At 39.6% G+C, this 27,555-nt stretch overlaps 2 protein-coding genes across 2 annotated transcripts in view; one reads left to right on the plus strand and one right to left on the minus strand.

Moving 5' to 3' along the window:
* The window catches only part of UHRF2 (ubiquitin like with PHD and ring finger domains 2), a 51,192-nt gene extending 27,077 nt beyond the window's left edge, over window positions 1-24,115 (plus strand). Inside the window, exons 4-16 of the mRNA XM_033173970.1 lie at window positions 763-981; window positions 3,422-3,531; window positions 5,305-5,491; window positions 5,912-6,035; window positions 6,865-6,972; window positions 7,563-7,667; window positions 15,856-15,962; window positions 17,250-17,412; window positions 18,564-18,701; window positions 19,165-19,288; window positions 20,605-20,783; window positions 21,061-21,159; window positions 23,051-24,115. Coding sequence (XP_033029861.1) covers window positions 763-981; window positions 3,422-3,531; window positions 5,305-5,491; window positions 5,912-6,035; window positions 6,865-6,972; window positions 7,563-7,667; window positions 15,856-15,962; window positions 17,250-17,412; window positions 18,564-18,701; window positions 19,165-19,288; window positions 20,605-20,783; window positions 21,061-21,159; window positions 23,051-23,197 — 1,810 coding nt within the window. The 3' untranslated portion in view covers window positions 23,198-24,115. The remainder of the gene's footprint in view (window positions 1-762; window positions 982-3,421; window positions 3,532-5,304; window positions 5,492-5,911; window positions 6,036-6,864; window positions 6,973-7,562; window positions 7,668-15,855; window positions 15,963-17,249; window positions 17,413-18,563; window positions 18,702-19,164; window positions 19,289-20,604; window positions 20,784-21,060; window positions 21,160-23,050) is intronic.
* Window positions 24,116-24,497: 382 nt separating this feature from the next.
* GLDC (glycine decarboxylase) overlaps window positions 24,498-27,555 on the minus strand; it is a 37,382-nt gene continuing 34,324 nt past the window's right edge. Inside the window, exons 23-25 of the mRNA XM_033172722.1 lie at window positions 27,061-27,233; window positions 26,269-26,349; window positions 24,498-25,390 (exon numbers count right to left, since the gene is read on the minus strand). Of these exons, the coding sequence (XP_033028613.1) occupies window positions 25,247-25,390; window positions 26,269-26,349; window positions 27,061-27,233 (398 nt within the window). The 3' untranslated portion in view covers window positions 24,498-25,246. The remainder of the gene's footprint in view (window positions 25,391-26,268; window positions 26,350-27,060; window positions 27,234-27,555) is intronic.

Consider the following 27,555-nt stretch of genomic DNA (forward strand, 5'->3'; position numbering starts at 1 on the left):
TTGAAGTCCTGAGAATGGTCGGTGCACTGGGCTTGCAAAGAGCCCTGCACAGTTCTTCAAAGTGGCACCAATCAGTTGATTGTTAGTGCTTCAAAGCGCTAAGCAGGACTCTTGGCAAGTCCCTTCGAGGATTGACTGGCTTCATTCAGAGTTCCCCATGGGGAATTCAGTAGTGCAGCCAATTCTAGGGTGCTCAAAGTGAGTCCCTATCAGGTGATAAACACTCACTTCAAGCCCTGCTTTCTGTGTGGGTTGGCTGGCCATGGATTTCCCCAAGGCAACTCAGGGCATTTCCCAAGGGGAGTCTCCTTGGTAGTGCAGCCAGTCCTAGCTGATTGGTGGCAAGAGCATTCTTGCCTTGTCAGTGCACAACTGGGAATGCACTTGAAGGCTCCCGGTTGTGTATTAGCAGCCATGTCTGCATCCATACCTCTCCTGAGGTGTTAGGTATGGGGTGAATGGGTATGGTTTGGGGTAAATGCCTGGTAGGCCAAATTGGGACCCATGCCAGGCCTGCACCCGCCCGTCCATTTCCTCTGGTGGGTTGGGAGTACCTCCAGAACAGTACTGAAGATGACATAGAAGCTTGAAGTGGGACTCTCCTCCTCTTCCATTGGCAGAGGCATCTGCTAGGTCCAAAACCTTTCAGCAAATGAAATAGCACAATTAGATCCAACTTAAACTGTAACTGGTGTATTTCCTTTAATCTGTGATGTAGCTGATTTTCTCCTAACGTTTCATTTGTTTGTTTATTTCTTTCAGGTATCCAGAGAGTGGCATCGTAGAAATGTCCGTCCGTAATCTACGACCACGAGCAAGAACTATTTTGAAGTGGAATGAATTATGTGTGGGTGATTTGGTGATGGTTAACTACAATGTAGAGAGTCCGGAAGAGAGGGGATTCTGGTTCGATGCAGAAATAACCTCTCTGAGAGAAATTTCAAGGACTAACAAAGAAGTTCATGCCAAAATTTTGCTGGGGTAAGATTTTATTGGTTAATTTTGTCTTTGAGGAACATTTTTAATGGTGATTCATCTTAGACATACTGCCAATTTGTATGTTTCATATATTTCAGTGATCTTTTGAAAATTAAAATTTGCCACATACTTGCAATTATTATGATGAAACAGATTATTTTATTTGCAGGTTGCAATTATATTTGCATAACTGTATTTCAAAATAACACGCTTCTAATAAAGTGATCTGGAAGGTGCCATTCCAGTCACAGCATTTTATTTTTTCAGATTTACTTAATAATGTTACTTCATGTATATCTTCTTGCTTGCATCTTCTACCCTGTGTATAAAAATGGGTTAGTTGGGAATTTGTGTAACCTGCCTCTCAATGAGAGCTTAACAGAATACACTTTAGTTCTGAACAGTGCTTTTTTCTAGAAAAAAGGTGGTGTACTGACCATGAAGTTGTTGTAGTAAGTGTCACACTTTTAACCACTGCTTTTTTTCTAGACAGAAAAGGTGCCGGTACTGCATACGCTTGAGTACCCCCAGAAGTTAGAATTAGCACTTAAGTGCTTTTGGTCAGTTTCTAGTTAATTCTGTGTTAAATCAAAGAACTGTGATATTTAGTAAATAAGGAAAAAATCAGGAACAATAGGGATAAAATAACTACCGTAGAATGTTAGACTGTTCCTATTATTCCGTCATACTTTGCCGAATACCAGCACCCACCTACATAATTTTGGTGTGAAGATAGTCTATTTTACTTAACAATGTGTTACCTTTGACTGTAAAGTAAAATGTAACTAAAATTAATTTCATATCTGTCATAATACTGACAAATATTCTTTCAAGAGGGACTGATCTTACATTCCCTGTATTTCAACTTTCTGCCCTTAAATCTTCAACCTTCTGGCCTCTGATGTTTTCTTGCTGACCTTGAGAAGGCTCTTTCACAGTAACTATGGCAACTGCCAAATTAATTAGTTTCTTGTAGATAGAATTGGTCTAAATATGGATCTCCTGCCAGAGCATTAAAAACTCATAATTCTCTTGACTGTCTTAGATTCAGTATTTTTATTATTTCTGACTGCTGTTTAGAATACTTGTTGTCATCTTTATTTTATAGGTTTAATGGTACTTACCACCTGTTCCTTGATTCGGTAGTTTAATTTTGAGCACATCTGTGTGTAGAATAAAGTTTATTTCAGATTTTTATTTTTTCAAAAACGAAATGAGGAGGAAATACAAAGATACAAGAAATAAAGCGTGGTTGTATTAGACGGTCTCAAGTCTGTTTTCTGTGCTTCAAGCATAGTTAACCACAAGTAAAATGTCTGCTGGGTTGCGCTTTCAAATTGCCAGCCTTGCTGTACAAGGATACAAAGAAAGTGCGCAGAAGGACTTTTTCACTCTTGTCCATTTCCCTCTCAAATGTAAGCCATTTTCTTTTTGTTTAGTATGTCTGCCTTCCCGAAGCGTAAAGCAGGCTTGGCTTCTGAAATGAGCAAGACAAAATTGCAGCCAAGAAAGAGAAACTGCCCCATCGCCCAAGAATTTGCTGGATTTTGAAACACGGCAGTGTTCTGTTCAGTGTGGATGGCTGCCAGCGTAGATGCCCCTCCTCCTTTTCTCCTTGACGATTGAACGGTTCTTTTCCCCTGTAACAAGACTGTTTCCAGAGCCAAGGCAAATCATCACTTCTTTGGTTTTTCTTCCCCTCCTATTCTGCTTATTGCAGCAGTGCTCAATAAGCCTGTGGTATGAAACATTTTGGCAGATTTTCCATCCTCACAATGGTGGCAGGGGAAACTTAAACAAATACCAGTAAACTGAAAATCAAGGAGTCTGCCCTATTACCAGAAGGAGGAGTGAGCACAAGCACAAAAACTGACGACACTGAAAAGCAGTAGTCTTTAAGCACTCTCTTTCCATTCTTGCATTAATAGACAAGCTGAGCATCTTTTTGAATATAACAAGCCCACAACTTAGGCACATTTAACTTGTGTGCATTCAGCTTGGCAATTAAAAATAAAAAGAGGTTGGGCATCAAGGGGAAAATACTTTGGCAATTTCACCTGCCATTGAACCCAATGTGTTTTGACTACATGCAATTTCAGCTTTCGGTGCTATCCCCATAACATAAACCTCAGTATAATGAAGAAGTGCTTAGTCTTCTCAAGTTCTTCCAACAGTCTTCAGTGAGAGATTTTCTTTTTTTCCTGGTGTTGCGTCCATAAAGCCAAAGCTCTAATAAATAGCATTTAATAAATGGTGATTCAAATGAAAATAGTGCTAAATAGAAAATAATGATAAATGATAGTAAAACTCAAGAGTGTATTTATAAAATTTCAACTGGCATGGGTGGTTTGAAGTAGCAGTTACTGTATCTGTTTTCAATTGGCCAATGCTATAATTGGAATTGGAGAAACTGAGCTCAAAACTTTTATGTTTTAATTTTCAGCGGTCCAGAAGATGTCATAAATGATTGCAAACTCGTTTTTATAGAGGAAATATACAAGATTGAAAAGCCAGGAGCGTATCCACTGACATTTGCAGACGGAGAGTTCAAAAGTAGGCATATTCTATTATTTATACACTTTTCTGTTATTTATACAGTATTTTCAAAATTGTCACTTATAAAAGTTGTCAAAGAGCTTTTTGAAATTCTGGAAGTAATAACACTTTGTTTCCAGAATCATTATGTGGGTAGATATGGAGACTGTGTCGGTTCACAGAAATAGATTTATGTTGTGGTTATCTGTGTTGTTGTTGTTGTTTATTAGACAAAAACACCTGTCTCAATTAGTTATTGGATGGATGCCCACACCTAGCTAACCTTGAAATCAAATTGAGAGGAAATAGCTTTTATTCAGTTCAGGAGTATAATTCAACCCTGACTAATCAGCCAACTTCGTTTACTAGCTACTCAACTGTTAGCCAGTTCCCTTTACTGGAGCCTCTCTATGCTGAATCTACATCCATAGTTAAAAGGGATACAAATAGCAAATAAAAGTTGCTGTTTTGCAAGTACTGTAGTTCTTGAGCTGAAACTTTGATTCATCTGATTAAGTGCAAGGTTCTTTCTTTATAGTTGTTGTTCAGTCGTGTCTGACTCTTCGTGACCCCATGGACCAGAGCACGCCAGGCACCCCTATCCTCCACTGCCTCCCGCAGTTTGGCCAAACTCATGCTAGTCGCTTCGAGAACACAGTCCAACCATCTCGTCCTCTGTCATCCCCTTCTCTCTGTGCCCTCCATCTTTGCCAACATCAGGGTCTTTTCCAGGGAGTCTTCTCTTCTCATGAGGTGGCCAAAGTACTGGAACCTCAACTTCAGGATCTGTCCTTCCAGTGAGCACTCAGGGCTGATTTTTTTAAGGATGGATAAGTTTGATCTTTTTGCAGTCCATGGGACTCTCAAGAGTCTTCTCCAGCACCATAATTCAAAAGCATCAATTCTTCGGCGATTAGTCTTCTTTATGGTCCAGCTCTCACTTCCATACATTACTACTGGGAAAACCATAGCTTTAACTATATAGTATGACCCAGTATGACCTATATAGTATGACCCAGTAAAAGCAAAAGTAATCAAATATATATTCTAGAGTCCCTTAAAACAATTAAAGACCAAGGCTTGCATTCAGTGTTGGTTCTTTTTGGAACAGAGCCATTGAAATGATTTCACAGGAGTAACTTAAGTTTACTTTCACCTAACTACCAAGCCCAAGCACCACCATTTCCTATTCTGCTTCAGAGCTGCCCCATTTGAGTTAGCCACAGTCTCCAGAGAATTCATAGAATGTAGGCCTGTCATTATTGCACAGTTTTGTCAGTGGAGGATTTCTGTCTTCCCATACATAGGTGTCATATGGGGATATGGCGAGTAGACAATCACAATTAGCCAACCCAAGTTGCATTTATTTTTTTGCCTCCACAACACTTTGGGACACTGTCAACGTGGCGAAATCTTACTTCATACCAATGTGGTGCCTCAAGTTCTTCTGTACTCTCCACTTTGTGGACAATCATGCTTATATGTCTTCTGGCAGAGCTCAAACCCTTATCAGGTTGGTTTTCTGCAGGGCAATCAAACCTGACCACCCAGCTGTCCAGACCTAGAGGCTTCTCGGGCTAATGGCTTCATCACTTTTACCTGTCTGAGGATGCAACTACCATAATAAGTTCAACACTTCCTGCAGTGTTGCTCTTATTTAACTTGTTCATAACTCAGTCCCCAACTGCTATCTATAGTCACCACTCACTTGATCATAAGTATAGCTTGCTATTCTAATCAGTTTTCTGTGGGATATACTTTTAAGGCCTCTCATGCTATTTTTCTTTGCAGGAAAGAGTGGTCCAGAATGCAAGCATTGCAGAGCGGACCCTGATAAAGAATGCCGATTTTGCTCTTGTTATTTGTGTGGGGGGAAACAGGATGCTCACATGCAACTTCTTTGTGATGAGTGCAATATGGCCTACCATATATACTGCCTGAACCCACCTTTAAGCAAGATACCAGAAGATGAAGACTGGTAAATAATGCAACACAATTTCATTTATAAATGTTCAGTATGTGGGATTGTATGAAGAATAGAATTTCAGTTTTGCAAGAGTGTAGGTTGTCCCTAACTTTGTGCTGTGTTTCGGAGCGGTGAGCTCAGGAACCTCTTGGCCTTGGAATGACAAAATATTGGGGAATATACAATTGTGGTTATTTCTGTACTGATTTTTGAATAATTGCAGCCTATATCCATACTTACTGCAAATACTCAAAAAGGCAGCAGCATTAGAACAAAGGAGTAGCAATGAAACAAGGGGCAATGATGAAGATGTGGGTGTTTTTTTTAGTCTACTCATGATTTTAATATGCTGTTTATAATAATAAAAAACAAATACCTTTGGTTTATTTTTCAGGCAGTGGTGTTAATTTTAAAACATTCCATTGTTTTTAGGTACTGTCCTTCCTGTAAAAATGATTCTAATGAAGTTGTAAAAGCTGGGGAAAAGCTCAAGCAGAGTAAAAAGAAGGCAAAGATGCCATCTGCCTACACAGACAGCCAGCGAGATTGGGGCAAGGTAAAGCATATTTAGAAACAGTTGCATTTATTTATTTATTTAAAATAATTTATAAATCACTTAATATTTGAGAAATCTCTAAAACAGAATGCAGTCTAAAAAGCAGTATATCATTAAGAAACAACAATACAACCTAAAACCAAAAAACCAGCGGTAGAAAAACACATAAAAGCCAATAAAAGAAAAATTCATGGAACTTCAACATGCAAAACAGGATCCAGTCTTATGGTTCTGGGAAAGTGTGTGCAAAAATGTAAGTCTTCAAAAGACGTCTGAAGCAACCGATGAATGCTGCTTCATGTATGGCAGAGTGTAAGGCATTCCACAGAAAAAACAACAGAAAATGTCGGTTTTTCAAGCCACCTCTTTCTTTAAGTCTGTATTGGGACATAATCAGTTGACCTGTAAATTGCCCTATGTGACTTGGAAATGTGATACCTGAAGAATTGTCTATTCCCTTGTGAATCTGACTGTTCTTTAAGATCATAACCGTGAGATCTATCTTTCAAATATCCCCCTTCCCCCGTATGCAGCGAAGTAGGTTTTGGTCACACCAGAATAATGTATGCGCACCATTGCCCTTTTTAATTCAAGTGATAGGCTGGGGTTGAGCACAGCTAAAATGGGCATCTCATCAAAAAGTTCCACAATCACTTTGCTAAATCACTTATTTATTTATTTATTGGGTTCCCTTTTTAAAATTGCTTCCTGTAAAATATATTGAAGTAATTTTATAATAAAAACACTTAAAAACAGTTCTGTATGTAAAAACAATTGCAAAACAGATACAGACTGAGATACATCACTTTCTTGTCTCTTGTGTTTGTAGGGTATGGCTTGTGTTGGTCGTACTAAGGAATGCACTATTGTTCCTTCTAACCACTATGGACCCATACCTGGAGTTCCTGTTGGAGCAACCTGGAAGTTCAGAGTTCAGGTATTAAATAAATGGGCAGATCAGGCTTGTGCAGTCTATTTTGTTCTTTTAATAAATACCTGAGGACCACCAACTGGAGCCATGGAACAGGCTACTTCTGAAAAAAAGATGTTAAGAATAACACTGTAAGAGGTGGGGAAAGACTTGTCATTACCATTGTTAAATAATTGGGAGTTGGACTCTTTCTAGAAAGCACCCAAAAACCTACCAGTAAGTCTCAGTCTACCTTTTGTTTTTTCCTGATGTAGATACACACGCTCTTACATTTGTACCCTTAAGCTTTCTCCTTTCCTTGTGTCATTTGCACTAGTAAGCAAATTATACAACTTCATCCCAATCACATTTTCAATACTTAAAACAGTTTGTGATGCTATCAGCCATTATCTAAAGAGTCTGCTATAAGCCAGTGGTGGTTCACACTGTATTGGAGGCAGTTTCCAAATTTCAACCGAAGAATTTTGAAACTATTTACAAAAGCAGCTTATCTGTTATGGAAATCCGCAGCTCAGAGAAAAAAGTGAATGCAAACCACATTGTTCAATCACTGTAAGAACTTGTTTCAAACTAATTTCACTTGTTTTATCACCAAGGTGAGTGAAGCAGGTGTTCATAGACCTCATGTTGGTGGAATTCATGGACGGAGTAATGATGGAGCTTATTCCCTTGTGCTGGCTGGAGGATTTGAAGATGAAGTAGTAAGTTTTACATCCAGATTTGTTTATGTGCACTGAGAGTTGATTGAATTGCTTTATTAAATACCATATCTAGAGAAAACTTGACAGTATTTAACGGCACTTGTGATATTGCAACAGACATTTTAAAATAGGTGTATTTCTGGTTGTGTATGTACCTACTTGTCTATCATTTATATATATGTTAGTAGAGACCCAGTTTGTGAGCATACTGGAAGCCTAATTGGTTGGGTGGGGGATGAAAGGAGAAACACCCAAATCCTTCTCTCTCCCCCGCCGCTAAACTCTTGGGGGACAGAAGAAAGGCTCAAAGCAGTCATTGGCAACAGTTATTTAGGAATTATGTGCTCAAATGACTTGCTTCATTCCTTTGTTTCCCTTTAAATTCACGCCACCTTCTCCCCTACAGGTTTCTGTGCAGGAACCATGTCTATACTTGCATCAAATAGGCAGCCTTGATTTCAAGGCTATTTGCCAGCAAGTCAGATTAAGTGTATCATTTTTTTTAACCTGTAAAGCCCTAAGCAGTTTGGGACTTGTTTATGTACGGAAATGCCTCTGCCCATGACGATCTGCTGGAGAGGCCATGCTGGTGGTTCCAAATGGAAAATAGATATGTGGGTTACTTAGACTGATGCCAACAGTGTATAGCTTCTGGTAGCATCTGAAAAACAGCCTTTTTGTTCAGTTTTCTTTAAAGTGGTCATAATGATCTGTATAGTGCACATTCACTGATAATTGAACATAATATGTTGTGTTTGATACAATCTGCCTTTGGGTCTTGCAACAAAGTGGGATGTAAATTGAAAAAAACAAACCTTTTTTTTCAAAATAGAGGGTTTTACTTCTAAAAGCTACCTAATTTTTTGTGCCTCGTCAAAAATGAAAATCCCCCCCCCCAATTCTTTCCCCTCCAAATTATTACAAATCAAACCAAATTAATTTAATTTAATACAATTTCTTAAAATAAGGTTTCCCACTCTGGTTCCAAACATAAGATCATCATCATTTCCTAACATAGGCGCATCATTTCTTTTTTAATGTCCAGTTGATGTCCTTCACTTGCCATTAAACCATTCTTCCAGCTGGCCATTTTTTCCACCATACAAACAGCACTTCCATTAAATAATCCATTTCATGTGTGTAGTCCTTCATGTACATTGTTGTTCCAGACCTGGTGTGCTGGGAGAATTCATTACTATCTTCCATTATTTTGTTCTTTGCAGTGTTAAAGTCACATTCCATTTCTTCCACTGGTTACTGAGTAGCGTATGAGCTGCAGCCATAAACAACTCACAGAATGCATATCCAAACTCCGCCATTAATTATGTGTTTAAATTATTTGTGCATTTTTTGGTTTTGATCCGATTTTTTAATTGCTATATTGCTTAATCTATTAAAAAAATTCTCTAAACAGATTACAAAAAACCGAAGCAACAACAGACAACTTAAAACAAAATATTACCAAAATGCACAGTTAAAGACATATAAAATTTATTATATTAATGCAGTTTATTTTCCTTTGGTTACACTTTCCCTCTCAGTCTCTGGGAGGTTCTCAGCCAGGGTGCAAAGAAACACAGCTCACTTACAAACTTCTAACAATGAGAAGAGATCCTGGAAACAGTGGGCCCTAGTCTCTCACTCTAGATTTGCTTTTTATGGGCAGACCCAAGATGGATGGTACCTTCCTTAGGCTGCCCAAAGCTAGGTCCCATTTCAGCTGTACTATCCACACTCAGGTCTAGGCCCAGCAGTTTCGTTTAGTTTCCCAGAGGGTCTCCTCCTAATAGTAAGACTTCAGAATCTTCTAAGCAATGTCCATTAATGTCTTCATGAGTCTACACATGTGAAGATCGAAGCTGCAAATACTGGGTCACCTTAGGTTTCTTTCCATAATGCTCAATGCCAAAAATACAGATGCTGTTCTTCAGAATGAGGTTCTCTTTGCTTTAGAATTATTTTAGTATCTCACTAGCAGATTCCAAGCACAGATAGTTAGACTCAAACTACATTGAAATTGTTGACCCTCCTCTCCAACAACAACGACATTATATAGTGTTTAGCTATTCATAATATTAGGATTTATTTATTTATTTATTTAAAAAAATCAGTCATAGAAAATTGTGATTTTGTCTCAGTTGCATCTGGTAACACAGTGACACATGCACTTAGGAAAAAGGTTGCATGTGGAGTGTATTCTGTTTCAGATGAAGTTTATTGACATTTATATCCATGTTTTTATTATATTACATTTTTACTGTGGTGGCAATCCTGGTTTTCCCCAGGATCGTTTTATTTATTACATTTATATTGTGCCTTACTTCCAAGATGGAAGTACATGGGGTTCTGAGGCAGTCTGCCATTCAGGTATTGTCCAAAACGAGACTTGCTTGGCTTCAGCAAGCTGACTGCATTCTGCCCCTATTCTGGGGCCCGGAAGAGTATTCCTTTTAGGCCTAATCTGACAGAGATGATAACCTGTGCCTGGTTCATACCACTTCAGACTCCAAGATGGGTTTCACATGATCTAAAGTTGCTCTGTACAAAACTAAAAAACCTGCATGTAGAAAACTAGCACATCTGAGAAATCACTTCTACCTGACATGGTACCTGTCTACATGTGGATAGCTTTTTGTACAGAGAAACATACAGTGTTTCAGACAAGACACAGATTGACCACCTCAGTGAGAATCAGGTTTAGGGGTTGCAGTTAAAAACTTGAGAAACAACACTGAAGTAACATAAATAGCAATATTTACCTGTAAAGAGTAAGATATTTGTGGCATAGTCTCTCTTAAAACTATTTTATGTGAATTAGCAGTGTTCTTCCACTTCTGCCACCAACAAACCACAAGCCTGCCTTCAGACGACGCAACAAGCCAGACTGGCTTATTCTGTCTGCCGCACCATAGCAAAGGGGTGGAACACCATGGGGACCCATTCACATTAACCCATAGTTTGTTTTTAACTATGGTTTAATGTTCCCTGCAACCAGGCCAGTGTCTAGCCCCTGGAAGCAGATATTGGGAAATTAAGCTGCAAGCTGTTCTGTGTGATGAAACAATATTTGTGTCTTTTTTATTTCATGAATCTAGCTATGGTTTGTTTAGGCATAAGCTGTTTTATACAATCAGAGTAATGTTTACACCCTCTTCTTCAGCTCTGTACCATCAGGAGGAATTCTGAAGCATGCTTCAGGTGAACGATAAAGCAGTAAGCAATGTGTTAAGAGTTGTTTTTAAGAGCCATTAGTAAAGAAAATGAAATGAACCTTCTGAGTAGCATCATAATATTATGTATTCTTTGCCAAACACTTACTCAGTTCTTTTTACTGCTGCAATATATAAGATATCAATGGCGTTTGGTTGAAGAAATCCCATGAGAACATACTCGGTGCTGATAAATTATCATCACTGGAAAGAACTGCAAAGGTCAAGGCATGTGGTCCTAATATCCTAACAAAGCTAGATGCATAGATTTGCAGCATACCGTGACTTCTGAGTCTGCTGGCTTTTCTTTTCTTGGTGATGATGATGGTGGGTTAGCAAATGATGTATTTCAGAAGCTCAATGGGCTGAAGTACCACTCAAATTATGTACACTTTTGTGCACTGATATTTTTTTCTTAGTTAGATTTTCTTATAGAAGTGTTTAAGCCTCCCTTTTCACTATACTGCCTGTAAGTCAGGTTTGCCAAATAACATATTTGTGATCAAGAAATGTCTGCCAGAGTTGCAGTCCTGTATCGTTTCTGTATCTGACAAGTGACCTGAATTGGTTGAGTGAACAGTAGATGTTGGCAGTGCCCCAGGAAAAGATGATAGAAACCTAAAGATGGGCAATTGTGGGAGAATCTTTTTCACTTGGATTGATACTGGCATAGTAGAACCAGCACTATTACTAAGTTTAAGGGGTTGAAATCACCTTTCTCGGAATCCTCTTCTCCTACTCCACAAATTCTCGCCACCTACTATAGGTTCTGAAGTTAGATTCCAAGCACATATAGGTTAACATTAGCCAGTCAACACCCATAATCCTAAACCAAGGAAAGAGAGATCAAAGGGAATTTGCATGTGAGAGAAGAGGGGCTGCTTGGTCAATTCTGTGGTTTCATCTCCACCCTTTAACACAAGTACATGGCCATGTTAGCAGTGCATCTATATTGGTCTTAAATATTATTTCTATCCTCTCTCTTTGCCCCTTACTTTACTATGGGCTGTTATAAGAATTTGTAAGTACTTGGAAATCTGTTAAATTTACAGACTTGGTTATCTTACGATAATCTGATAAATGGGCTTTGTAGTGTTCTTCATATTTCTACTCAGAAAACGTCCTGTTGAGTTCAGGAGGACTTACTCTTAGAAAAGTGAAGTAGCCTTAGAAGACCAAACCTATATGGGTGACAATCAGCTATGTCATACTTAGAATAGGCCTGTTAAAAATTATGAAGTCAATTGGGGTAACTTAAGTTCCTTGATTTCGCTGGGTCTGCTGTGACCCACAGACACACACCATATATATGAATGAATGAATGTGGCACAGACAAATGAATATGCAACAAATATTAAAGATGAAACTGAGTCCCCTTGAACTCAAGATGACTTTCTTCTGAGTAGACAAGCCTAAGATTGCACTTGAAAAATCCCTTCCTCAGCTAAGTTTCTCACCTTTGTCTAGTGATCTGTTATCGTTCCACTTCATCTTCATTATGAGGTGAATTACATTGATGTATCTAGCAGCATAATAATAATAATTAATAGCCCTTAATGCTATTATCGATTGCTTATAAAACATCATAAATCATTCATGTATGCTTCATAATTCATTAATCATTTTTTAGTTCCTAAGATGTGAGTAGGTTGCTGCAGTGGATTCAGCTCTGATCTCTATATTTCAGGTTGAGGGGTAGAGTGTCAGGCAGGAAGGAGAGACCCTGTTCTAACTTTATATTCACATAGGAATTGCTTTGGGGTGGATGCGTTGCTTCCAGGGTGGCACAGGGCAAATCAGCCCAATTTGGGGGCCACAACATGGTCAGGAGGTCCACTCACACCATGACTTATTTTCTTGCTGCTGACTATGCATTTTAAAATTGTATTAGCCAACACATTTCAACATTTCTTTAATAATTTTTATAGTCTCTTTTGCATGCTGACATTTTTGCAGGGTGGACTTGATTTAAATCACTAATAATAATAATAATAATAATAATAATAATAATAATAATAATAATAATAATAATAATAATTTTATTTATACCCCGCCCTTCCCAGCCAGAGAACCGGGCTCAGGGCGGCTAACATCAATTAAAATCACAACAAAAAACATAAAAACGATCAATTTAAAATAACAGATTAAAATACAAATTTAAAATTCAATTAAAACTGCAGGTCTCAATTTCAAAATAACCCACCAATAAAAGATGAAGCATAAATATTAAACAGAAACCAACCCAAAGGCCAGGTGGAACAGCTCCGTCTTGCAGGCCCTGCGGAAAGATGCCAAATCCCGCAGGGCCCTGGTCTCCCGTGATAGGCTGTTCCACCAAGTCGGGGCCAATATTGAGAAGGCCCTGGCCCTAGTTGAGGCCAACCTAACGTCTTTGTTGCTCGGGACCTCCAAAAGATTATCACTTGAGGACCTTAAGGTCCTACATGGGACATACCAGGAGAGGCGGTCCCTTAAATACGAGGGTCCCAAACCGCATAGGGCTTTAAAGGTCAAAACCAGCACCTTAAACCTGATCCTGTACTCCACCGGGAGCCAGTGCAGCTGGTAAAGCACTGGATGAATGTGGTCCCGCGGCAAAGACCCGGTAAGGAGCCTCGCCGCGGCATTCTGCACCCGCTGGAGTTTCTGGGTCAGCTTTAGGGGCAGCCCCGCGTAGAGCGAGTTACAATAGTCAAGTCTGGAGGTGACCGTCGCATGGATCACTGTGGCCAGATCAGGGCGAGAGAGGTAGGGGGCCAACTGCTTAATACGGCGGAGATGGAAAAATGCCACCTTTGCTGTGATTGCAACCTGTGCCTCCATAGAAAGAGAGGCATCAAAGGTTACGCCCAAACTCTTGACGGAAGGCGCTGGCACTAGTTGGGCCCCCGCAAGAGATGGGAGTTGGCCTCCCAACCCCATGTCGTCCCGACCCAGCCAGAGGACCTCTGTCTTCGAAGGGTTTAACTTCAACCGGCTCCCACGCATCCATGCAGCCACAGCCTCCAAGCCAGTAGTCAGTAAGACTTGATTTAAACCAATTTTTTTAAACAGAAATACGCATTCTTGCTGGTATAATCTTAATATTTACAACCAGATGAAGTTTTCATTTTTGGAATAATAAATTTTCAGAGTAGTTTTTACAGTTATATCAAAAATTACTGATGTGGTTATACTATTAGAAATGCATAGAAAGATAATTATGAAATTATTGTGAGGTTTAATAAGTTAACTATATTTGGACAAATTTTTGCTGTATTTTATTGGAAGGAGAAAAATAATCATTTCCTTAATAACAGTTTAAACAATTTATTTAACTAAAACAATAACATTATAGCATATGTATCCATGTTTGTTAAATGATGTGGTTAAACGGTTTTTTATTTAAAAAAACACCTTAGACTGAGTTTTAGCACACATGAAAAACTTAAAACAAATCCTTATTTCCTGATGAATAGCCTTTGAACTATAATGTAACTTAAAAAAAAAAATCATTGATTTTTAACCACCCTGCATTCTTGACAACTCAGGAGAAAAGGAAAAGATATGCCCTCCTCCCTTGCTTTGCTTTTCAGTTCCCAGAATTTTTGTGATTGATGTTAATAAATTATACTTGAAATTCTGTTGCAGTAGGTTTGTTCCAGTTCATTTGCAGTTATTGTATTGTGGTGAGAGAAAGCCTTAGTATTTTGTTAGTGTATGCTGATACTAGGAGAATGTGGGAATGCTCCTTATACATGAAAAATACATTTTTTTCTGAACAATTGATAGCAACTTTGTTTAGCCCATTAATACTTTACATACTGCAGTATTCATCCCAGTTGCTGAATGCATTTGTCTTGTGCTTAGTTTTTTTTTAAAGTTTATGTGTGGTATCCATTGGGGGGGGGGGTCTTCCACTGATAGGAGGCATCCTTCAGTGGAATGGGGAAGGAGACTATTTTCAGTAATTCCCCCTTCTCCAAAATCTTATCTAGAGGGTTGAGGGACCCTTGAAAGCAGATTGGAGAGCTATGGGGGCAGGGGAAGAATGTCTGAAAATTGTCTTCCTCCCCAGTGGAGAAACACCAATGGGATATTATTACATTATGTGGTTACAGATTCCTTAAAATGTCTGAGGAAAGGTAGCAAACCATTGTGGGAGTACAGTTGTTCCTCGGAAGTCGAACGGAATCCATTCCGGAAGTCTGTTCCACTTCCAAAACATTTGGAAACAATGACACAGCTTCCGATTGGCTGCAGGAAGCTCCTGCAGCCAATCGGAAGCTGTGGAAGCCGCGCCAGACATTTGGGTTCCAAAGAACGTTTGTAAACCAGAATACTCACTTCCGGATTTGCGGTGTTTGGGAGCCAAAAAGCATGAGTACCAAGGCTTCCAAGGTACCACTGTAGTTGAACAGGAATAACTTGCTAAACATCATTCAGGGTGAGTCCAACAGACCCTTGTGATCTGTTGATACCCGTTTTGGAGAGAAGATGATAGAAGGCAGCATTTGCCAACTTAGTGCCCTCCAGATTTATTGTTCTACAATTCCCAGCAAGCCCAGCAAGAGCCAGCTTGGCGAAGACAAATGAATGTGCTAAACTGTCTTATAATGTATCATAATTGAAGAATCCTTTTTAGAACAATGAAATCATTGACAGACTCTAGCTTTGGGTTGGGGAAAACACTTTATAGAGAACAATCTCATCTGTGTACCTCATCAACCTCTTTTCCAGACAAACAAACTTAAATCTATGCCACCAAAAAGTTGTTTATAACAGCCAAAATTCTTATGTGTTGTAATATATATGTATACGTCCCATACTCCTATACTGATAAAGATATGACCTAAAAAACTGTGGCATCAGCAGATCAAGCGCTGACCTGTTTTTATATGCAAGGCAATTGTTAACTTTGTTAACACAATTAATTTTCTACTAGTATATTTGAATTTTTGCAGTCCTGACATTTTAAAGAGTAATTAATCTCCTCATAGGATCGAGGTGATGAATTTACTTACACTGGGAGTGGTGGAAGAGATCTGTCTGGCAATAAAAGGATTGGAGAACATTCATTTGATCAAACTTTGACACACATGAACAGGTAAGCTGTGCCACATTCTTACATTAAATAAGCTGACTCTCCTGCAACTATGAACTATTCATACACCCCCCCCTCTAGAATAGAGAAAACACTCCAGTGAACCTGTTTATTTGCTGGAATTTGGTTATCATTAATCTAGATATTCTGTGATTCTCCAGTGGTTTTTCACCCCCAGAAGTGCACTCCACTGTTTTTCGAGACAGATGCCACCAATTTTTAAAATATTTTTTTAATTGGATTGCATTAATTGCTTATTTATTTTTCTTTACTAATACAGGCAACCCCAAATTTGGTGCAGGGGTTGCGTTTCTGGCCCCCGTGTGCATTGACAGAGCACTCATAAGGCCACCCTTTTATGCCCCATTCTATCCCGCTCCCATTTTGCCCTCTTCCAGGTCCAAAAGGACCCATGCGTCATCGATGGCCTTGCGTCAGTTGAGGATGCACAAAATGTTCACCACCTGTATGCTATTTTAATATGGTTTTGTTGCTTTAAATGTTACTTTTAAATACTTGGTTACATTTGTTAGCCACTATGAGCTCAGCTTTATTGTTGAGAAAGTGGCATATAAATACAAAAACAAATCAGATTCAAATCTTAAGCATATTTACTTGGGAGCAAGCAGTGATGGGAGCAAGCAGATTCTGGATTTTTTTTTTAAATTTTCATTGACTAATAATAATGACATTTACATGGGAAAGTATTCGGTTTGCATGGGAATGTTTTCTTACGCCTAAGAGCAGGGGTAGTCAACCTTTCTATATCTACCGTCACTAATGCATCTTTCTTGATGGTAAAATTTCCTTATCGCCCACCAGTGCTCGATGGAAGGATACAGCTTGTGACGTAGAACCCCCTACTACCCACCTAGAATCCTCAAATGCCCACTAGTGGGCGGTAGGGACCAGGTTAACAACCCCTGCATTAGAGGGTAATTTAACTTAGTCTGTAGTGTATATGTTACTTGTATCTGTTTCTGGATTATATTCAGTGTAGCATTAAGCAATTCCATCAGCACGATGATTTTTTTACTTGTGCAATGGAATGTTCTTCTCACCCTGGTGTGTCCCTTGTATCTGTTTTGCACACATCCCAAACCCTCCGGGTGCATGCCGGTGGAAATCCTGTTGTGCCGGCATTATATCAATAATTCTTAACTTCAGGTTGAATAAAATGCTTTATCTTCTGCCTACCATGGAAAATTAAATTGAAATAGCTGAGTAAGATATTTGCTTGTGCTCTTAATACTTGAGGAAGCATTATCTCTTACGTTTTTTCATTTTCAGGGCACTTGCGCTAAATTGTGATGCCCCCCTGGATGATAAAAATGGAGCCGAGTCTAAAAACTGGAGAGCTGGCAAGCCAGTCCGAGTGGTTCGCAGCTCAAAGGGCCGAAGGATCAGCAAATATGCCCCTGAAGAAGGCAACAGATACGATGGCATTTATAAAGTGCGTATTTTCTTACTTTAACGTTTATTGCATTAAAAAAGAGCAAAGCATTTTGAGTTTTAGGGGAAATTACCTTGGGTTGCCCCTTCATAGAACACTACCTTGCTTAAGGATTGTATATGGTGTATATCCTGGACTTGATTTGTATGTTAGGAAGTAACCAGTAAAGAAATTTGTTGCAAACATTACCATTCAGCCTGTTGTGCTCTACGTATATGTTGTAACTGTCGTGGCGAAGGGGCTTGAATAACTCCAGGAAGCTATGAGCTATGCCGTGCAGGGCCAGCCAAGATGGACAGGTCATAGCTGAGAGTTTAGACTAAATGTGATCCACCTTGAGAAGTAACTGGCAAACCACTCCAGTATTTTGCCAAGAAAACTCCACGGACATAAAAAGGAGAAGCTTTGAGAAGAAAGTGAGAGTTTCCAAGGCATGCTCTGGTTCATGGGGTCATGGAGTTGAACACAACTAAGAAGACTAAACAACAACAAATCTTGGGTTGCACAACTAGCTTTCCTGTCTCTTCCCCCTGCCTCAACTTCTGCACCTCCTTGTATTCCCTGAAAAGCCTCTCCAGAGAGCCAGTGTGATGTAGTGGTTAAGAGCGGTAGACTCGTAATCTGGGGAACCGGGTTCACGTCTCCGCTCCTCCACATGCAGCTGCTGGGTGACCTTGGGCTAGTCACACTTCTCTGAAGTCTCTCAGCCCCACTCACCTCACAGAGTGTTTGTTGTGGGGGGGGGAAGGGAAAGGAGAATGTGAGCCGCTTTGAGACTCCTTCGGGTAGTGATAAAGCGCGATATCAAATCCAAACTCCTCCTCCTCCTCTTCTTCTTCTTCTTCTTCTTCTTCTTCTTCTTCTTCTTCTTCTTCCTGAAAAAATTGTCCTCTTATTGGCCCACAGGGCATATACAGCAGTTAAGCTGTTTATGCACATTAAGCATGTTTTATCTTTACAACTCCATTGCTGTCTCAGGAAGTCTCATACAGGACAGTGCAGCACCATTTTATCTTAAAACTGATGAATACATAGAGGTGAAATTTATTAAACTTCTTATAATAAATGGGGGGATTTGAGGGATTTAATTGGACAGGCCTTCAGACTGTGGAAGATAAAACATAACAGTGATAGGAACTTTTATCATTTAGGTGGTGAAATACTGGCCTGAAATTGGAAAATGTGGATTCTTAGTTTGGCGCTATCTTCTGAGAAGAGATGATGCTGAACCTGCCCCATGGACTTCAGAAGGAATGGAAAGGTCAAAGAAATTGGGCTTGAGTTTACAGGTTAGAACATCAAGTTACCATAGTTCTAAAAAGTTTTATTGAAACATAAGTGTTCCAACATCTATGTTAGAGAAGCTCTACACTCTGCTGAAAATGATCAAGCATGTAGTCATGTCATATCATTTGTTCACATTTGGGTTCCTAGAAAGGTTTATAAAATCTAAGAAATGGTAAACAGCTGTCATCCCCCTAATGAGAGTCAAAAGCAAAAGAGTTAGCTACATCCCAGAGGTCTATCCATCTGTTTTTTGTCCCAGGGTATGAATCAAAGAGCAAGGTGGTCCAGCTTATGCCCTTGTGACAGATCTTTTTTGTGAGTCAGTTGCGCAGGTGCCTGCTCCTTATGTTCTGTGCCCTAATGTTAGGTTAGTTTGGTTTTGAAAATGATGTCATTCTGGACATTGTTGTTTTAATGTGAATGCTGTTTAAGATACTTTTCAGACCTGGTGCTCTTCTTTTGCAGTACCCGGAAGGCTATTTGGAAGCTATGGCGAGCAAAGAAAAGAAGGATAAAGTAAAAAAGCAACCTACAAAACAGGAGCCAACAGAACAGAGCAATGGAAATCAGAAAAGACTGATTGATGATGGTATGGTAGCAGGAGGAAGGGGAATTAACTTACTAGGCTCACTGTTTTCAAAGGAGTAAGGGCTAGTGGCCAAGCATCATTTCTTGTTGTTCTGTCTACTTTATTGGCATCAGTTTATTGGTGAGCCAAGGAGCTAGTTGAGCTCTGTTCAGAGAAAGAAGGCATTTAGGAGTGGTCATGTCAGCAGTCTGAATATTTCACACTGCAAATTAACACTAGATGGAACACCAGGTCAACTTCCGAAATATAAATTTGCCAGAAAAGGGTCCAGAGGGTGGCAACATGAGAATGGGCCTTCTCTGTGGTGGCTCCCCATTTGTGGAATGCTCTCCCCAGGGGAGGTTTGTCTGGCACCTTCATTATATTTTTTTAGGTGCCAGGAAAAAAGTTCCTTTTCAGTCAGGCCTTTGGCTGATTATCTTACAGCCTTTTAAATGTATCTGTGGCAAGGGTTGTGTATGTTTTGCTGTTTTGTTTTAATTATTTACTTGTGTTTTATCTTATATTTTAGTCTGTGAACCACCCTGAGATATGAAGGGCGGTGTATAAATCTAATTAATAATTATAAAAGCTAGAAGCTGGGGGGGGGGGGGAATGTTGTTCTACTGTTAGGTTCCCAGACAGCCACTGCCTCTCCATAATACTCCAGCTGGTTTTCTGTCTCTCCCCACCACCTTCAAATAATCAGTCAGCATTCTGTTCCCTCTGAGCAGACCCATTCCTTGTTGGACTATGTAGGAGTCCAGAGTTCTTCCTAAAGATTTCCCCCCTTTAGAACGGGGCTCCCCCAAACCTGCAGATGCCTCCATCCTATGTGTGGATGGTACCATTTTGGCAACGTAAGGACCCACACCTGGGTTCCTATATGTCTATGATGCTGTAGTCTCACTTTGGTTTTTATGTGGGGCATCTGAAAGCAGTCCCACATGAAACCATGCAGCCTCTGAAAGAAAAGCTGCTTGCTGCAGCCCCATCTTTCAGACACATTGACTTCAAATTGGGACAGCTGGTGTTCATTGCCTAACACAATGGTTCATAGCAGCCAAAATTTGTCTTAATGGGACTGGCTTGAGTTTGGCCCCAGAAAAAATACATTGTAGAAAAAATAGGGTAGATATTTTGCCAGAATTTAGGTGCCACAGATGAAGCTGAAGAAAAAATAAAGTGAACATTATAGTGTCTAAAATGTTTCTAGTTTAAAAAAAAAAATCATTGCGTTTTCCAGAATAAAGTTGAATGGGAAGATTTTATATATATATATATAATTTCCTCACTAAGCCACCCCAGGATTATAATGCTTTTTCATTATTTTTCAGAAGGAATTGAGGAACCCACAAACGCAGCCAAAGTCATGAGGATGGGAGACGGAGGGAAAGGAGAAGGCGGCAAAGGAGAAGCTTTCCAGCTCACTCAGCAGCAGCAGTGGTTGATTCAGGAAGATTCTCCGAACCAGAAGCTGTGGGATGAAGTTCTCGCTTCTCTTAAGGAAGGACCGGTACGTTTTCTTAGAGTAACCCACATTCTGCATTTTAACCTTTCTTGCAGTGACAAGAAGGGATCAATATGTAACACATTTATTGAAGTAGAAGGTGTGTTTGGGCTTAGTTTAACCACATAACATTCTGGTCTTTGTAGAATGTGGGAGTTACTTTACAGGAATAATACCTTTTATGAAGAGGTGGTTTATTTTAAACAACTAAGAGGAAGGATTTGCTTGATGCAGGCAGCCTACAATTTCATTTTCTGTGTAACTTATTTTTCTCTTGTCATAGAACTTTTTGAAGAAACTGGAACAATCTTTTATGTGTGTCTGCTGCCAGGAGCTGGTATACCAACCGGTGACCACAGAGTGCCTCCACAATGTCTGTAAAGTAAGTTGTACCGTAGTGATGTTTCCTCTTGATCTTGGAACCATTGGTCCTGGTTCTGTTGGAAAGCAAGTCACCAGCATTTTGAACTCACTCTGTTCCTTCCTTGAAAGAGGTACAAGACCAGGGGTTGGCAGAAAGTAGATTGGGGTATACTGGTAGATCCTTGAGTAATTAGCATTAGATCATCAATGACTTCTGACTTCCGGGTGTTTAACAGTAGCAGCAACTTTTTTCTGTGTATTGGCTACTGAAATAATGTTGGGGGTTGGGATACAGAAAACATAATTAAAGAACGAGACAGTTTTCAGCATATGTCCGCCTGGAATTTCCAAGTTCACTAGCCGCAGCCCTGAAAAGTGCTAGCTTAGAGAAAGGAGGACAAAGTAGACCACACAAGCCTGAAGTCTGCCCACCCCTGAACTGGCACAGTTTTACATTGCAACTAAAAACGAGATGAGTTATTTTTCATTTTCACATACCGAATTAGGTAAAGGATATCAGTTACTTTTCCTGTACATAGGCTGGATCTATTTCAGAGTCGCCATGGGCAGAGATTTAAGCACATTCTTATCTCTTCCATTGAAATCAAGGTGACTTTGGCAGAAGTGTGCCTTGCAATATTTATCCTAATGTTCATAATTTTGACTTGGTTTTGAGGGGGCATATAAACAACTCTTAACTGTTAGTAGAGGTCACATTCACAAAATCAGTTTAAGCTGTAGAATACTAGAAGGAACAAAGAGAAGTGCCTTTTTGATCCAACGCAGGGTACATTCCCCTCATCTTTGAGCTCTATGGGAAGATGACAAAACCACCAACATCATTTATGAATCGCTTCCTATTTCGCTTCTCAAAGTGATTTCACAATACAATAAAAACAAATATGAAACAATTACATATGTAAACAGGCCCAGATCACACTTCCCAATGAGCCAGTGCATAAGGGAAATGTACTCCCAATACCTGTGCCCGTCTCCTGATGCCCTAATTCTCCTTCCCATCCAGGTGTATGCCTAAACTAATGTTAAAACCCCATTGTTAATTAGGGCTGCCAAAGTGAGTTTAGGAGAGTACTGGGATTCATTTTAAGCAGGGCTGGTAAAGGATGAATGCAACAAACACTGAGCCCCAAAGCAGGCAAAGGAGAATTTTCACTCATTTTTTTGGGGGGGGGAGACCACACAATTCCACATCCTGACCCCACTCACTAACCTAGATTTCATTGTTAAACTGGGCACATTTGCAAAAAAGACCACTACTGAGCATCTGGTACTTGATTGCTTGTAGTAGCCAAGATTTTTGTCTGCAAAGGATAGAGCACCTGGGAATGTTATTCTATGTGCCATAGCTCCTAGCTGTTTAGAAAGTACTTGTAGGCTTTTTAAAAAATCACATGAGAACATAGCTTTGCCTGTAACAAATGTAGAGCCATTCACCAGCATTTGTGTAAAAGTTAGTTTAGTTATATTGAAGGTTGTGATCTAGACTGTTCTTTGCACGATACTCTCCTTGGTTGCATAAAACTGTAATCGACCTCTGCCTGAACCAGGCTGCACAACAAATTAGGGCTCAATATACAGTAGTGCTACTGATTTTGCAAATGTTTAAACAGAATTCATTTATAACGTATGACAGACTACTGCTAGAAAAATAATGTTTATGCAGAAAAATAGCACAGTACCAATCCCTCATAACATAACTGGTATATTTATTTAGCATATGCCGGTAGCCCTATTTTGTTTTTGTCAATTTATGTAATCTCAGGAAAAGGCTTTCTGTAAATGCAGAAAGCCCAGAGGTCTATTTTTGGCATTTAGCTGATGTATCATTTTATTGCAAACCATATTTTAAGTTGTGTCCTAAACATATTCCTTATCGTTCTATAACATAGAGCTGTTTACAGCGCTCCTTTAGAGCTGAAGTCTTCACCTGCCCTGCTTGCCGACATGACCTTGGAAAGGGTTACACCATGGTTCCCAACAAAATACTGCAGACACTACTTGACCAGTTCTTCCCTGGTTACAGCAAAGGACGGTGATATGAGTTCAGTTCTCAGTATACTTCTCTTAATGACTTACAGACTGTACAAAGAGAAGAAACCAGGAAAATTCAAAAGAGGACCAGCTGGCTTGAGCGCAGTTCACATGACTGTCACATTGTGGAGCGGCTAACTCAACCTTCTTTCCCATTTTGCAATCTTTTTTGTGTAGTGATAACTTCACATTCTCAGCTGACTTTCAACCCTGAAGGTAGTTTTGGACAGATGACAACAAGGGGGGCGGGGTACAAGCCCCGGCTCTGACTGGCCACAACAGCGGATGCTTCAGTTTGTTTTTTGTTACTACCTCAGATGGAGGAAAACAAATTGTGGGGAATTTTAAGAGCGCGTCAGATGAAGTTCAGCTACACACTGCCTCCTGAATATTAGTTTGCCCGGTCCATGCAGTTTGATTTTACAACAAGAAAACAGCACTTAAGCTAGTTTTTAATTACAGAACATCAAATTCTGTGGTGTGCATAATCTTTTTGTGCGTGTGCATTTCCTGCCATTATGCTGTTTTTCTTAATTTCTTTTGCAAGAACAGGCTTTTAGTCTATTTTTGTGAGCGTCATTGTGCTCTTGTATCTTATGCAAGTTGACTACTAATGACTGAGAACAATATGAATGCATTGTTGCTGTTAATGTAAAGTGATTTGTGTTTTTTGCACTTAAAGAGGGTATTCAAAACACTCTAGTTGTGTAAAAACTATTTCATATGAAACAAGCCACTTTTGTATTAGGTAAAACTGTATGCTTTTAGTAGGTCTTGTATCAGTGGCAATACATCTTACACAGCATTGAGAGCAGTGCTAGCTTGGAGAGGGCTCAAATCGCTTCATATTGTGATCTGAAATTTTATATACAGTATATTCCTCTTCCCCAATATACCTTATTAAATATTTTATGATTCATAAAGTGTTATTGTTTGCATTTTGCAGCCATAAGACAGTGTTTCCTGGAAGATGGCTGAATGTCTATTTGAAAACTTTTGATAACAAGGTGTTTGGGTCTTGGGTTTAATATTATACAAAACATTTTTAAAAGACCTTAGTTTTGTGGAGAAGTTGGCCTTCTGCATTTTTTTGTCTGTTGGTACAAAGCCTAACTCACTGGGTTTTTGCACAATGCTATCACAAGGAGGGGGGTGTGGAATTCACAAACACACTACCCCAAGCCTCACCTGGTGTCTTGGGCAGAAGACAATGCATTGTTAGAAGCACCCCTTCAAGCCCATGCAAGCATAGAATACAACTCACTATAAATAGTTCACAAAAGCACGTAACAAAATAAAACATTCTTTCAGAAAATCTTGTTTTTAATCAGACTTTGAAATCAGTTTTCAAAAGCTATTACAACTTCTAGATTTTATTGGAATGCTACCACAGGGAGTTTAAAAAAAAGAAAAACTAGTTCCTTAAAATGACATCATCATCACTAGAAGCAATATATAAATCTAATTAATACAAACTACAAAAGTTTATAGCCACAATCTAATACAAAGTGAGGTACAGAGGAACTTACTTTCCTTTGTTTCAGCATATTGTGGTCTGTCTTTCAGTTCATACAAAGTGAATAATGACTATAATTTTAGCCACAAAACAGCCTGAGCCCAAAAAAGAACCCCACCGTATAGACACTATTCAAAATAAACTGGGATTGCTCTCTATCACAGAAGTATTGTCAGGGCCCAGTTTAACAACAACAACAAAAAGGTTCTATTTTTACACATACCGTTCTATGTTTAGCGCTCCTCAACACAGAAAAGCAGCCTTGGTCCTGAATTGATCAAAGAGTGTTAAATCAAGGCCACTTCAGCATGAACTGCTGTGGAAACTGAGGCACTGAATCAAGTCAGTTTGTTTCCACCTAAAGTATATTTACATAGCTGCACAGAAATTTAATCAACAGTATGGAGATTACAAAAATATACACCGTATAAAAAAAATGGTTCATTGGGCAGAAGAGCCCATCCTTCCTGAAGCTTAACAAGGGAGGTGGAGCCTGGTCACCTAAAAAGGAACACGGGAAGGCGAGGGGAGACAGACCCTAAGATGATGCTCTCTTCTGTTCAGCAAAAGGAGACTCGTAGACTTCCATCGGCGGGCAGGTACAAACCAGATGTTGATCTCCATAGATGTCGTCAATTCGAGCAATTGTGGGCCAGAATTTATTTTCAGGTCTTACAAATGGCTAAAGTGGGAGAAATATATCCAGTAGGTAATTTTTAAATTAACCGACAATTAGCAGACAATATTCTATGGAACGTTGGCATACTACAGCATGTATAAGAGACAATAGCCAGCTTCATTAGGTACTTATAGGAGTTGTGGTACACTGGTTTATCCTTCAAAGCCTGAATTAGAAGTCAGGTGAAATTAGTTCCATGTTTCGGCTCATGAAAGGAGTTTGAGTCGGTTGGTAATTTTAGTATCTCAAACTGCTTTGATGCCCCCAAGGTTTCAAAAGGAGTTTGCCAAATGGCAGAAGTGACAGGATACACTTTGTGAATTCAGCATAACTAATGTTTTTGGGATCAGGGTTCTGCTGCCTGCTGTAAGGAATGATCTCTATGGGAGCAATGGAAAGTCCTCCAGAATAATTTAAGCATTATAAAATGTGAGGTGGTTATCCACTAACTGCCACGTAAGTTCAGGGTTCCGTCATAACAACTAATAGTTCAAGGTCTTTACACTTTATCTCATCTTTGTATGGTGTTGTTTTTTTTGTCAGAATCTGTTATGATCCACTCTGTTTTAACTTACTTATGTTATCCCCACCAAATTCCAGTTAGGGGATAACAGTTTCTGGCTCCAAGCTGCCTTTGCATTTAACTTACAGGGCTTCTTTCAAAGCTAAGACAGTTGATAATTACAAAGGCTATAGCAGGAAGGAAGAGGCAGCTTAATAATCCTTGCCTTAATGCAATCTCTTTTTGGCAAATCTGATGTACCTTTCTTTTTAAGGTTGGCTTGCAAGGTTCCTAATGTTTTCCAGTAGTAATGCTGTCTAATAAAACTGGCTGCTCAAATGAGAATGAGGAAAGCTTCCCATGTTAACTCATTACTTACCAATGGAAAAACAGCTACTTCTCTGGAGTAAGGACGATCCCATTTAGAAGCAGCAATGCAGGTCAAGGTATGTGGTGACATCTAAGTCAATAAAGTCAAGTTAAAATATACAAAATAATATAATTCAATTGAGTAATTATATAAATACTCGAAACAGCAGATCTTTCTCTTAGCTGAGGCCACTACTACTAAGTTCCACTGAAATAAAAAACCAACAAATCTGAGTCCTATTGGTTTCATTAAGATGTGACCAAGACTAGCTCTCTGAATGGGTAACGGTGAATCTGAGAGGTTTTCTAGTAGATGCCGTTAAAAATCAAGCGGAGCCACATACCTATAATCCAGGGGTCAGCAAACTTTTTCAGCAGGGGGTCGGGCCACTGTCCCTCAGACCTTGTGGGGGGCCAGACTATATTTTTTTTGGGGGGAATGGAACTAATTCCTATGCCCCACAAATAACCCAGAGATGTATTTTAAATAAAAGCACATATTCTACTAATGTAAAAACACTGATTCCCGGACCATCCGCGGGCCGGATTTAGAAGGTGATTGGGCCGGATCTGGCCCCTGGGCCTTAGTTTGCCTACCCATGTTATAATATATTGCAACGGGAGGAGTACAGGGCCTATACTATGAGACATAACAGCTAGAAATAGAATAAATGCTGGCTTTATCTCTATTTCTGTGCTAAACTGTAGAGTCCTGGGGACTAAAGCATCTATCGTAGACAATTTACTTCAAAACAGTCTTGATGAAAAGCAACTGCTACAAATAAATAAACCCTGCTCTCACCTTTAATGGGTTAACTCGAGAATCCATTCTTCCTTCCTCTATATCAGCAATTTCTTGTCGAATGTTGATCATTGCATCACAAAATCTGTCTAGTTCTGCCTTGTCTTCAGACTCTGTTGGTTCAATCATCAGAGTACCTGCCACTGGCCAGGACATCGTTGGAGCGTGGAATCCTAGGAAACACAACATTCTTTTATTGTACTATCTTCCCAACAGTCCAGGATCCTAAGCAAAGTCTAAACAACACATTTTCAGAGTTCAAGGAACACTCTTTGGTATTACATATTCTTCCTCACTACATACAGCAAGGCTATTTACAAAGCCCAGTTACTGACCAACTTGGGGGGGGGGGACCAGTTATTTGAAACACAGTCTTCTCTCTTGAGAGCCAGTGTGGTGTAGTGGTTAAGAGCGGTAGAGTCATAATCTGGTGAATTGGGTTCGCATCTCCGCTTCTCCACATGCAGCTGCTGGGTGACCTTGGGCTAGTCACAC

This window comes from Lacerta agilis, chromosome 16, assembly GCF_009819535.1.
Source record: "Lacerta agilis isolate rLacAgi1 chromosome 16, rLacAgi1.pri, whole genome shotgun sequence".
Lineage (NCBI taxonomy): Eukaryota > Metazoa > Chordata > Lepidosauria > Squamata > Lacertidae > Lacerta > Lacerta agilis.